The sequence below is a fragment of the Micropterus dolomieu genome, linkage group LG03, assembly GCF_021292245.1.
Source record: "Micropterus dolomieu isolate WLL.071019.BEF.003 ecotype Adirondacks linkage group LG03, ASM2129224v1, whole genome shotgun sequence".
Classification (NCBI taxonomy): Eukaryota; Metazoa; Chordata; class Actinopteri; order Centrarchiformes; family Centrarchidae; genus Micropterus; species Micropterus dolomieu.
Genome location: NC_060152.1, coordinates 15,583,977 through 15,596,120, shown reverse-complemented (window position 1 = coordinate 15,596,120; position 12,144 = coordinate 15,583,977). Strand labels below are relative to the sequence as shown.

Genomic DNA, 12,144 nt, shown 5'->3' with positions numbered 1-12,144 from the left:
GAAAAGGGATAAAGTAATAGATTATGCATGGACAGTTTTTTGCTTAGAAGCTGTGCATATTAAGTGTAGAACAGCAGCAGTCGGCTATGCCAGAGTGCACAGCTGCAATGAGATGAAGCTAGCTCCTGAGAAACTAAGGAATCTGAACAAAGATGGTGGATAGGCCTTGTATATGATGGACTGTGGGAAATGATTTCTCCAAGAGTATTTATGGAGCAAAGGTCAGTATTGGGAAAAGTAACATGTAAATCAAATTATATTGATGGAAGGATGGGAATTCTATCATGGAAATGAAGCTATTATGTGTATTAATATGTAATTTCATATTTCAGTATGTAATGTTCAGAGCATATTTATACATGTATGCGTTTGAGTGTGTGTGTGTGTGTGTGTGTGTGTGTGTGTGTGTGTGTATGCGTGCCCCATACCCCAACGCATTATCACATCTGTCAGATACAATGTTCAGAGGAGCGTACTGTATGTGTGTCTCCCCCTCCCTTCTATTTATCTGTGGCAACCTCTCTCCAATTCTCTCTCGTTTATCTGGTCTTCCATGGACAAACACATTTCTGACATTTAGTCCAGTTAGAAAAAATAATTACCTACATTCTCTAAACATATTGTCATTTCGGCAGTTTTCCTTTTCATCGTGGACTGGCTCATATGTCTTATTTCCACACTCTTCCCTGACAACCAAGTGAGAAGCAAAATGGCTTTTGAGGCAGACAGGGAATGGAGGATGAATGTCAAAAAGGTATAGGGCAATACATGAGAGTTAATAGTACAAATGTTTTGGACTTTATCGTTATGTTGCAGCTGAGGAACAACAGACTGAAAAAAAACAGGATAATCTGACCACAGCAAGCACAATCCAGATAGCGAGGAGGAATAAAGCAGGATAGACAGACAAAAGACTGTTGTTACTGCATAGGAAAGCCACTATAAAACGCTGAAAAATGCTGTCTAATCCTCAGTAACTCGCTGTAAGTTTTCCCTGCTTTTTGCAGTTGTGTGGCCAAGCCTGCAGCTCAGTTCTGGACTGGGAGCTGCCTCTCTCTCTCTCTCTCTCTCTCTCTCTCTTTCTCTCTGTCTCTGGAGGATGGGATTACCCAGGGGGATTCCTAACAGATCCCAAACAAGTGTGAAAAGCCTATCAGAGACCTGTAAAAACTGTAGGCCGCACAGCTCCACACAGACAAAGTGCTGCTGTCCACTCTTTTTCTCCCTCTTTGACCTTTACACTCTCCTTCCTTGCCCCCCCCCCCCCCACCCCCCGCCGATCTTTCACCTTCTCCTTCCTGACTCTCAAATCTGCTCCTGTGCACACCTTAACCAGTCCAATAAAGGTTGTAGGTTCAGATTAATCAAAGTATGCATCTGTGTGACATGTTTTTACTCTCACACTCACACTCACACATACACACATAACCTATAGTGTGTAAATTTCTGTATTACAGAAACTACCCATTAATCTTACACCACAGGATAGAATAAAAGAAAGACATGTTTCCTGGCTTTCTAATATTGAGGCTGGTAACTTCCTTTTTATATACTCAGAAATACACACACACACTCACACACACACACACACACACACACACACACACACACACATACACACACACACACAGACACACACTTACACTTTTTTTTCCTTCTAGGAAGCAGAGCATTTTAAACAATCATGGGTGTATGGCCACATGGTCACTTCAAGTTTTCATTATTCTGTTCTAAAAACAGGGATGTAGACCAGTCGTTCCCTGCTCATATACACTGTAGGGATTTTTTGGTGCAGAAGAATACTAGGATGAACTTTATACCACAACAGAGGGAACTGTCACTCATATCAACTACTTAACTTCAATCTTTTATACTATATATTAATATTACATAAATAAGTACTTGCCAGTGATTGACAAATTCTATCTCCAGTCTACATCCACCCACTGCTGGAAAAAATTGTTGTACCAGAGCATGAGAAAAACATTAAAGGCCAGTCAGAACTATCTGGATTATATTGAGGGCCACTTGCTGCCACCTGGTGCTCATCATGTGTTCTTACTAATCTCCATCACTGTCAAAAAGTACAACCAACAGTGTATTGTTGGAGGAAAGGTCACATTTATTATTTCCAGGGAGACATTCCTTTGCTTGAATGTGTTACAAAATACATGAAAAGAAAAGAAAGAGATATATATTCACATATTCAACAATGACAGGTGTTGAAACTGACTTTAAACTCTCCTGATTTTGACATTGCAAGAAGTACTGTTTGTAGCAGATTGAAGGGACATTTCAGACAAATACACACTCAACAGTTACTGCTGAAGTTACAATTAGACGTGTGTTTGTGGGTTTGTATGTTTGTGTGTGCGTGTATTTGTGCACGTGAAGTCCATGGCAGGATGTCCTTCTCAGGTTTTCGCTCCTGTCTTAACTGTTTCCTCCCTGGAGTGTGTGGGTTTGGACATCTTTATGCCGAGGGTGTGTTCACTTCTTCTTCTCTGACTTTTCATTGTACTCCAGGAAGAAGTCGTTACAGGCCACAGTAAGAGCTCCAACTAGTATGATAAACTCTGTGAAATCTACCTCGCCGTCGTTGTTGGAATCCAGGTCTCCCATCACCTTATCCACTGCCTCCTTGTCCTGGGCATTCTGCGTGTGTGAGGATTTAAAACAGAAATGTAATCTGGATCTATTTCATACACTAGTATCCCTAAGTACAGTGTGTATCTCCTTACCCCCAGGTAGTTGCCGAGCTCTGCAGTAAGCATCTCTTTGAGTTCAGCCCTGCTCAGTGTGTATTTGTCCCCCTCGTTTCCAGAGTACTTATGGAAGGTCTGGATCATGAGCTGCATGGCGTTCTCCAGGGTGGAGGCATTCTCTGAGTTGGGAAAAGACATTCTGGAGAAGGATAGGACAAAAGAATGGGTGGGAGGAGGAGTAAGCAAGAGAAGAGCAGTCCATGTTAGTATACTCCTGCCTACAAAACTCTGCTCTCTGGAGAATGAAGGACTGCTGCAAATCAATACAGGTTAAAGCCTCTCTTGGTTCCTCTCTCTTGCTCTTTCTCTTTTTTTTCTCTTAGACACCCTGCTAGACAAACAGATGCGCGGACAAATATAGAAAACTGAATCATAGGCTACAATACGATCCCCGAGATAGCTTGGAATTGATCTTCTATGAAGTGTCTAAGCATGTCTATCTAGTGACAGGAGAGGTATTTGGCAGAGTCAGAAACCCTGCACAGCCCTGGAGTCAAGTTTGCTCTAACTGTTTCCTCATCAGGAGTGTTTCCTCCCTGCCAGCAATCCTAAAAGGATTTTGCTACAGATAAACAGATCCTCAATCTGTTTGTTGCTTTGCCCCCGCTGAGAGGACCTGTGGGAGTCAGGACACAGTCAGCAGCCGGACATGTGAGCCAGCTGATAAGAGTGAAACCCTAAGCTGGTAAAACAGCCGAACTAGTGGAGAAGATATAACCAGGACACACAGAGGAAACCTGATCTGGCTTTTACTTTAGCTCCACCGGATGGCAGAAAACACCAGATACAGGTGTCAAAGTCTTTGCCTTTCTTGAACCTACATCACCTCTGAACTGTGAAGACTTTTCCTAACTGTCAATCACAGCTTACACTAGTCTCTCCTCATGGACAGAATGTTTCAAATTCTCATGAAGCAGTGGCATAACAAAATTAAATTGGAAAGACATTGTTGGCAAGCTCTGTCTGTGCAGGTCCATTAAGGTTACATAACCTGCATGAATAGAAAGCTCTTCCTCTTTTTGTTGTTGGACTGGCTGAACAGGCAGCCCACCTGCACACAAAATTGTGCTTTAGCTACACGCCCAAAAATCTACTTTTAAAAGTAAAAATATTGAGAAACAACCTCTGAGAAATGCAGAGATACAGCTTTCAGTGTTGAGGTCTGTTCTTACCTGAGGGGAGGACAAGTGCTGGCCTGCAGGTCAGGTGGAGAGAGAGAAGGCAATAGCGACTGATGAGGAGGATGAGGAGGACAACGCCTTAAATACATCCCTCACTCCACCCGACCCACTTATCTCTTCCTTCCCTCTCCCTCCTTCCACCTGTTGCCCCCCCCCCCCCCCCCCCCCCCCCCCCCCCCCCCCCCCCCCCCCTCTCCCCCACCCTCCTTCTCTGTTTACGCATTAGACACCTGCTATCTGCTGAATGGACACACGTAAGATCCAACTGCCCCCCATCAGTCAGAGATAACATATCGACAAAAGACACTAATGGTACTGTAACTACACAAGACATTAAGTAAATTGAAGTACCCATAATATGACCACAAACCAAACCACAAAGGCCCTAGTATACTTTAAATGGGGTTTTGTTGTCAGTCTGCATGAAAATTAAGTAACTCACCAGGTACCAAGTGTAAACAGTGAGTTGGTTTGCAACATTCATATTTTGATGAGCTCAACACGCTGAACACAATGATCTGTTGTTAGGTGGAAATGAGATATCACTTGGTATGCCATACTTTGTTATTCTGACTGCATTATCCTACTACCCAGTTGTGGAACCATTTTGTATTTCATGTCAAAACAAAAGTGAGGTTTAGAGGGAACGCTAAAATAAATATTGTACCAAGACAAAGATGAATAATTTGATAAATCTCCAAATGTGGCTTTGTTTTAAGCAGCAAAGAGTGTTGGGGATAATGTGGGTATAGGATGTTTACCGGAGGAGAGGGGTGTCACGCCTGATACAGTATCCGAAGTATTATTGTAGCACCAATGAATGGAGCCATCACACCTGGCAGCCATGCAAGAAATCCCCAAACAAAGACTTTGTAAAACACATACAAAGGCAAACATGCCAATGCAATGACACAGACACATGCACACACTTTCTCAGTTCAAGCTCAAAGAACCTTATATAAAAACCTTATATAGTTTGGGTCATGTATCCACCAGACTTAAAGCAGTTATGGATACAGCGAGTGAATGCAGACTAAACACAAGTGACAGAAAAACATATACTATTGCACACTTGAATGAATGATCGAGAAGGTCACACATATCAGAGCAAAGAACATCAACATTAATGCCCAAACACCATCAGTGCAAGATGTCATGAAATGTATGTTTGATCTGCCGTCCTGGTAAGTGCATCTTCTTGTTTTTGTGTCATTGCTAAAGTGTATTTTGTCAGTGAGTGCAGCAGCACAGTGTGCACCATGTGTGTATGTATAGTGTTGCAGAGTGGAGGACGGTGCACAATAGGAAGCGTATACTGTATGTCGGGATCTGGTTGCAGTAGTTGATGCATATAAAGGCTACCGAGTTTGACTGGTCAGGGATGTCACAGCTATATTTAGCAAGTGTTGTTTGTAACGGTGCCTGTGGGACAATGTCAGATCATATAAGAGAAAACCACTGCAGAATTTTAATGCATGTTAAACGGATAACGTCAGCAATTAGACACTTTATGAAAATGAAAATGCAACTAAAGAAAGATGGAACACAAATTAAAAAACTGCACACAGTATAGTTTATTATATAAAGCTTTTATTTTTAAAATACAGTAGGTATCCTTTGTCTAATTGGTATTAAAAAAAAGACACTCTCAGCTCAGAGTCCTTCAATGTGTCATTGACATTGGAGATCAATATGGTGTGACAGAAAAAAGGTTGATCTGGACAGACACGATGCTGTAGTTCAGGGCATCATAGAACTGGTTGATTAACTATGAAAATGATTATGGGCTGTTGGGATGTATACATGATGTTTGGAACATTTGGAAATGAGAAAAGATAATAATTTGTTGAGGCACCAAACACTGCAGCTTCATAAGCGTCTATGATGCATCTGTGTTGGATCCGCTCTTGGTCTGACTGAGGGAGTTGGCTACGTAGCCGATCAGAGTGAGGTATTCCTGGAAGCTGACCTTTCCATCGTTGTTCTCATCCAGTCCCCGCTGCATCTCCTTAATGGCAGAGGAGCTGTTTGTATCCTGAAGACAAAGGGATCGACAGAAACAGATGGGGAAATACTGTTAATGTTAATATTGCTCCTCATGAGAAAGGAAGAGAAAAAAATATAATGGAAAACAGCAAAAAGTTGTCTAGTTCCATACCTCCATGATGCCACCAAGCTGTTTATTTACCAGTTTCTGGAAGGATTTCCCGTCTAGGTTCTCCTTCCCCCTGGAAGAACTAATAAATGTGGTCACTACAGTTTTAATGGCTGCCTCCATATCTAAAGAGAGAAAGAGAAGGGCAAAAAGCGAAAAAGGAGAATTGAGTGTAGGAAGTGGCAAGGAGAGATATGGTCATATCTTAGACAAACAGACATCATGCCGTTGGGTACAGCTCCCATGAATTTTATGAATATGAATACATATTTGCATTGAGTCTTAGGTGGATAAAAGGCTTATTTCAATTACTGAGTGCATCAGTGCAGAAGAGTACACCATGACCTTGGATTGCTCATGCCCAGCGGACTGATCAAGATTAGTGATTCATAATTAACTCTGTGCAATCATAGTACACATTATAATGTTCAGTTAAACCCCACATTGTAAATAAATAGTTATAATAGTGATTAGCAAAGCAAAACTGTCTCACTTGCCATTTAAGCCCTAAATGTACACCGGAGATGAGACAAATGTAATTATTGGGTGATAACTGGATCACGTCTTAAAATTGTATTGGAATTGGATATGCTAGCATATGTCCTCTGAACTTAAACATGTGAGAAAGGTGACACACAAATGATGTCAGCATAGAAGAAGAGGAGGAAAGCGTGCGGGCAGGGGAGGAGGGGAGGGCTGGAGGCCCTCCAAGGTAAACAGAGCGAGAGAGGGAGGGAGTGATGGAAGGATGAAGAGGAGGGGAGTCTCTGAGGTAAACACAATGGGAGCGGTGATCTCTGATGGTGGACATCTGATCCCCAGGAGCCAGAGGGAGGCCACAGGTTCAGATTACTGCCTGCTGCCCGTCTGCTGCAGCAAACCTCCCCTCACACTGTAGGAGTATGCTGCACACTGTGCTCAAGTATGACAGTGCCAGTGCATTAAAGGATCCTAAAAACATCTGATGCTGCTCTTATTGACAGAATCTCAAAGTCGTGTGAAGCTAAATGCTCAGCTGAACAGTTTTCAGCTTTGGCGCATTTCACTCATAGCTTATTGATAGTTGGGCCTTGCAGGAAGGAAAGAAACAAAATGGAAACACATTAATGCTTTCATTTCTTAAATCTAATCAATCAATCAATTCTTAAATCTAAAAACAATAGATATGTCCCATTTCCATATTACATGCCATTTCTACACAGATTTTGGTTATGTTTTAGACACTGGAAAAAAAGCTGATGGACACTATAGGCCATTTCACTGATACCACGTTGACATGTCACAGTAGGAAAAGCACCTGTAAATAATAAAAATAATGATAGTTGATTTCATTCAGCTGTTTCAGTTTCAGGGTTCTGGTATTGTTCATGCTCACTAACTATAATGCTGACATTATACATTATACATTGGGACATTTGAATAGAACAGAGCTATCGTTAATGTTTTCAGAAACACCTGTGCTTTTCCTACTGTGACAAATCAAAATGTCTGCTGTGAAACAGGTCTGTAGTCTCACAATGTAATGCACAAAGATTAAGAAGAGCTATTCACAGCTCCAATGTTTTTTTTGTTTTAGTATAAGTTTTGATGAAACAACCAAATACTTATTAAATATTTTTGCTTTGGCCTTTGTGTGACAGTGAAATCACGCCAAAGACACAAGCCATGTCTCAATTCCAAACTACATAATCATTCTAATTTTCAGATTTGTTTGTAGTGTGTGGAAATTTCACAAAAGGAAGTATAATCACAACAGTTATACGCTTGATGTTTGAGTGAGCTGCTTTCCCACAATGCACTGCACAAAGGAAACAGAGGAGCTGCTAGTGCTAACAGCTGCAAATAAATAAACCTAATTTTCGATGGTGATAGCCATATTAACAGCCCCGGGAACACCTCAGAAGATATTTGATGTCTATTTGTGACATAGAATTGGCAGTGATATTCCAAAGTTTGATTGACATCCATTATTGCATATTGTATAATTTCTTGTTAGTGTAAAATGATAAGAAGTGTTGGATTTTAGTATACTAACGGTAAAAACAGTTTACAATTAGTATGAAGGATACGGATTTGGGACACACAGTACAATTTAGTTGCCATCCATCATCTCATGTATTTCATATTTCCTGTTGGTACAATAAAATTTAAAGTATGTTGATTTCTTGTATACCAACTGCAAAAACAGTACACTATGACAATTAGTGGTGGAAGAAGGCATCAGATATTTTATTCAAGTCAAAGTAGCAATACCACAATGTAGAAATACTCAACAAGTAGAGGCCTGCACTCAAAATTTACTTAAGTACAAAATTTACTTAAGTACTTATTATGCAGAATTGCCTGTTTCAAAATAATGTTATTATTATTATATCATTGATTAACATTATTGATAAATTGACCTGTCCATCATTTTAGTGTTGCTAGTGATAAAGGTAGAACTATTTTTAACTATATTAAAGTATGTACCGCTTGACAGCTTGTGAATCCCCCCAGGATCAATAAAGTCTTTTATAAGTATATCATATCATATAAAAATACATCATTTTTATTTGATGAATAAATTTTGTAATATTAATCTGAAAAGTAATTAGTAATTGATTTAATCAGATAAATGTAGTAGAGTAAAAAGTATAAAGTATCAGAACATGGAAATACTTAACATACAAGCACCTCAAATATGTAGAGTACATGGTTACATTCCACCACAGACAATTATTATGAAAATGTTGTCATATGGAACTACTATGGGTCTCTAGCTTTCTGTGCAAGGCCTTGCTGCATTTCCACTGTGTATTGAAAACTACCGGGATGCAGCGGTGGCCACAGGATGGGTAATGATGGTGGGTGCCTGTGGCGATGATGTAGGCGTGACAATAGGAGCTGGTAAAACTCCCATCTGACACAGATGTCACACCTCAATGCTCACACTACATGCACCTACACTGACCTACACACAATGACAAACAGATAGACAGACAGAAAGATAAACGCACACACGTATCTAGAGAAGGACAACAGCAATTAGGACTTCTGCTGCATTAACCTAATTACTGGGTGAGATCGAGCAGTCACGCAAACCCTGGATTCTGTTTCATGTGTCCCTGCCATGCCAGTACAGACACACATGCATGCACACAAAGGTGAACACATCACTCTTTCCTACATACAAGTGAGCATCTGTCATCAGCATGCTGTTCATTATTATTTAATAGGTTACTATAATTGTACCAACACCTTCCTAACACCCTTTAAAAGACGAACAGCAGCACGGGAGCAGGTTGCCCAGTGTCTGTGTGTGTTTGTGGCTCTACAGGCCATATATCAAAATGCCTGACAGGCCACCATTAATTAGAATCTCTTCCGAGTGTAATGAGATGAACATGAAACCAACTAGGCTTCGGACAGAACTAGAGACATCAGGGCCACAGAATTACAAATAGGCAGAAAGGAACATGCAGTAGGGTTTGTCTGATAAGAGCAAGAGATGCCCTGACTGTGGGTGCTGACAACACATGAAGCTCGCCTACAGTCTCTCAGCACATGCTCTGTTCAGATTCACAGCGTTGAGATAGTGATTATAATGACTTAAGTGCAATGAGTGCTTGTGCGAGGTCTCATTTACATTACTGGTCATTTTTGTGAAATTTTGCACTACACCTATGCTATTTCTGTGACTCCAACCTTTATTGGCTTGAGACATTTTAAAATAAAGCAACGTCTACTTGTGACGTATGGATAGTTAACCAAAGAGTGATGCTTTCTTCGATATTTTTAGAAAGCAGTAACCTAAAAGTATCCAGTAATTCTGGAGTGGAAAAAAGCAAGGATAAGAGGATGTTTTTTTTTTCTCCACTTACCGATCACACACACATCAAGTCACCTCTTCCTGTAAGGTATCCTTCTCCCCAGATTGGAAACTACTGCAGTAACTGGTTTTGAATTTGGTTAAATAAATGTTTCATGTTAAGGTGGTAATAAAATTCAATATCAAATTAGGGAATCAAATATCTCTGGCATAATTCAAGATAATTTTAAGACCCCTTTGTTGTCTCTATATCTTATTTCAGCATATGAAGCATAGTATAGCATACTTAGTATTTTGGTATTTCCCCCCCTCATTTCGTCTTGGCCAGGTCTCCCTTTGCCAAAGAGCTGGGATTTACCTAACATTATATGTCATTTTTGTCTGTATGTTTTGATTGTGACCAGAATACTGTAGATTTTAAAAGCTCTCAGTGTGTTTCATGGTGTATGTGGATAGTACCTTCAGAATAAATAACATAAAGCATGACTAGGTACTGAGCAGATGAGATGAGACCTTAGTCATTGTTGCAGCTAGGCTTGACATGTACAAACCAGTTTACATGTAAAACAGGTAGGCCCACCCAAACCCAACCCAACCCAACCACCCCTCACCACCAAAATGTTGCTACATCTTTCGTGTCTCAGAGTTTTTTTTACAGACTGGCCACAGACCACACAACTGTCATGAGCGCTGGCTTCACGATAGTTCATGAGAGTTGAATTATCCCAGGAAACAATCAGCTCCACCCTGGTCGTGTTATTTGCGTTAGGTGTGACTGACTCACTTCCTCCATGTGCATGTTACCTGTCATCGCCCAGGTCGCTATTTCTCCTGCGCGTCATTCACTACAACAGGCCCAAGCCATTCGACTCTCGCTACCGGAGTCTTATCATAACGTTAATAATTCAGACTGGTAAGAGCCAAATCTGACCACCGCTACAATGATCACAGTATGACTGTTTAACGGGGCGAAAACTGTCTCGGCGCAGATGCCAAAACCAACTAATTTGCGCCGTGCGTAAGAGAGATGTCAGGGGCTTGCCTCTCCCGGGTACGTCCCCCGTTTACATTTAGCCCGAACTAATCCTGACAATTTGTAGAGCGACCAGAGGCAGGAATGACACACAGCAAATAAATAAGTAAACGTGACTCCAGACTTAGGTTTCTCTGGAAGTGTAAAGGGATTGGGGTTCGATTACCAAGAAGGACAACTTGATCCATGTGACCACCAAGCTGGGTAATGACAGTAGAGACGCTCGCTAATTATACAAAATGTATGACATAGTTAAGGAAATAAGCTAAACTGGTAATGTCCTGTCACTACAGAGAGGTGCAGCATAAAACTTATAATCAGAGTAAAGACTCACCGTTAGGACAGAAAAACAAAAGGCAAGAAACGATTTCACTAGAAGCTGTTCTCCTTCTCTCTCACAGGTCCTCCTCTTCAGTCTTGGGCAAGATTAACCAGCAACACATATCTTTTCCGTGATTTAACTTCTCACTCCAGCCAACTTTTTTTTTTTTCATTGTCAAAGGGCGTGTGCCTGGGAGAGGAGGAATGTGGAAAGGGGCGCAGCTTGAGCAGCAGCAGATTTTCAGCAACATTTTGTAACAAAAATTTCCGTTTGTTCAAGAAAACAGAGTAAGTATTCGTAACGGGGTTTAAGAAATATGTTCGTTTTTTCATAGTCTGTGTCTGTTTTATACTTGCGCATTCGTCTCATTCTTTTTCTGGCACACATTCTCTTAACATGTAGGAACAGGCGAGCGCTCATGACTAAGGGCGCGTGTGTTCAAAAGCTTTCCCAACAGACAGATGTACTCAAGCCACACCCTGAAAACTTTACTCACTTGTGTAAAGAATAGAAAGATAGTGTTCAACAAACTAACAAATGAAGGCATGAGAAGCAGGAAACACACGTTTATAAATTTTATTTAGATGTTTATTTCCAAAATCTTTCTTTGCCAGCACCATACTTCTGTCTGTGTCCAGGAGGGATCTGATAAAGCATAACGTGCGTTTTCATAGAATTAGACAGGCCAAGAATACATAGTGCTAACACAAACAAACACACACAAATTCTCAGTCTTCAGAAAATGCATTCCTATTCTGCAACTCCCCAGCATACCAGTAAGTTTGTGCTTACAGGTCTGCTCTTAAAGCAGTAGAGCGTTTGTGAAACATCTAGGACCTTGTCTAATACTGCTGAAATTGGTCAGTAGTATTTTGGGACA

The 12,144-nt window shown here is 40.8% G+C and overlaps 2 protein-coding genes across 2 annotated transcripts; both read right to left on the bottom strand.

Annotated features, from left to right (window-relative positions):
- Positions 1–2,101: 2,101 nt before the first annotated feature.
- On the bottom strand, positions 2,102–3,956 carry s100t (S100 calcium binding protein T). The gene is made up of 3 exons (XM_046044806.1): positions 3,938–3,956; positions 2,742–2,904; positions 2,102–2,655 (listed from the first exon to the last, which is right to left on the bottom strand). The coding sequence occupies exons 2-3, from the start codon at positions 2,901–2,903 to the stop codon at positions 2,491–2,493; spliced, it is 327 nt and encodes a 108-aa protein (XP_045900762.1). The 5' UTR covers position 2,904; positions 3,938–3,956; the 3' UTR covers positions 2,102–2,490.
- Positions 3,957–5,519: 1,563 nt separating this feature from the next.
- On the bottom strand, positions 5,520–11,431 carry si:ch211-105c13.3 (uncharacterized protein LOC325758 homolog). The gene is made up of 3 exons (XM_046044807.1): positions 11,277–11,431; positions 6,105–6,226; positions 5,520–5,981 (listed from the first exon to the last, which is right to left on the bottom strand). The coding sequence occupies exons 2-3, from the start codon at positions 6,222–6,224 to the stop codon at positions 5,826–5,828; spliced, it is 276 nt and encodes a 91-aa protein (XP_045900763.1). The 5' UTR covers positions 6,225–6,226; positions 11,277–11,431; the 3' UTR covers positions 5,520–5,825.
- Between the last annotated feature and the right edge of the window lie 713 nt (positions 11,432–12,144).

Coding starts and splice junctions, on each gene's coding strand:
- s100t (XM_046044806.1), bottom strand. CDS start 2,903: ATGTCTTTTCCCAACTCAGAGAATGCCTCCACCCTGGAGAACGCCATG. Junction 2,656..2,741: donor AGCTCGGCAACTACCTGGGG/GTAAGGAGATAC, acceptor TCACACACGCAG/AATGCCCAGGACAAGGAGGC.
- si:ch211-105c13.3 (XM_046044807.1), bottom strand. CDS start 6,224: ATGGAGGCAGCCATTAAAACTGTAGTGACCACATTTATTAGTTCTTCC. Junction 5,982..6,104: donor AGCTTGGTGGCATCATGGAG/GTATGGAACTAG, acceptor CTTTGTCTTCAG/GATACAAACAGCTCCTCTGC.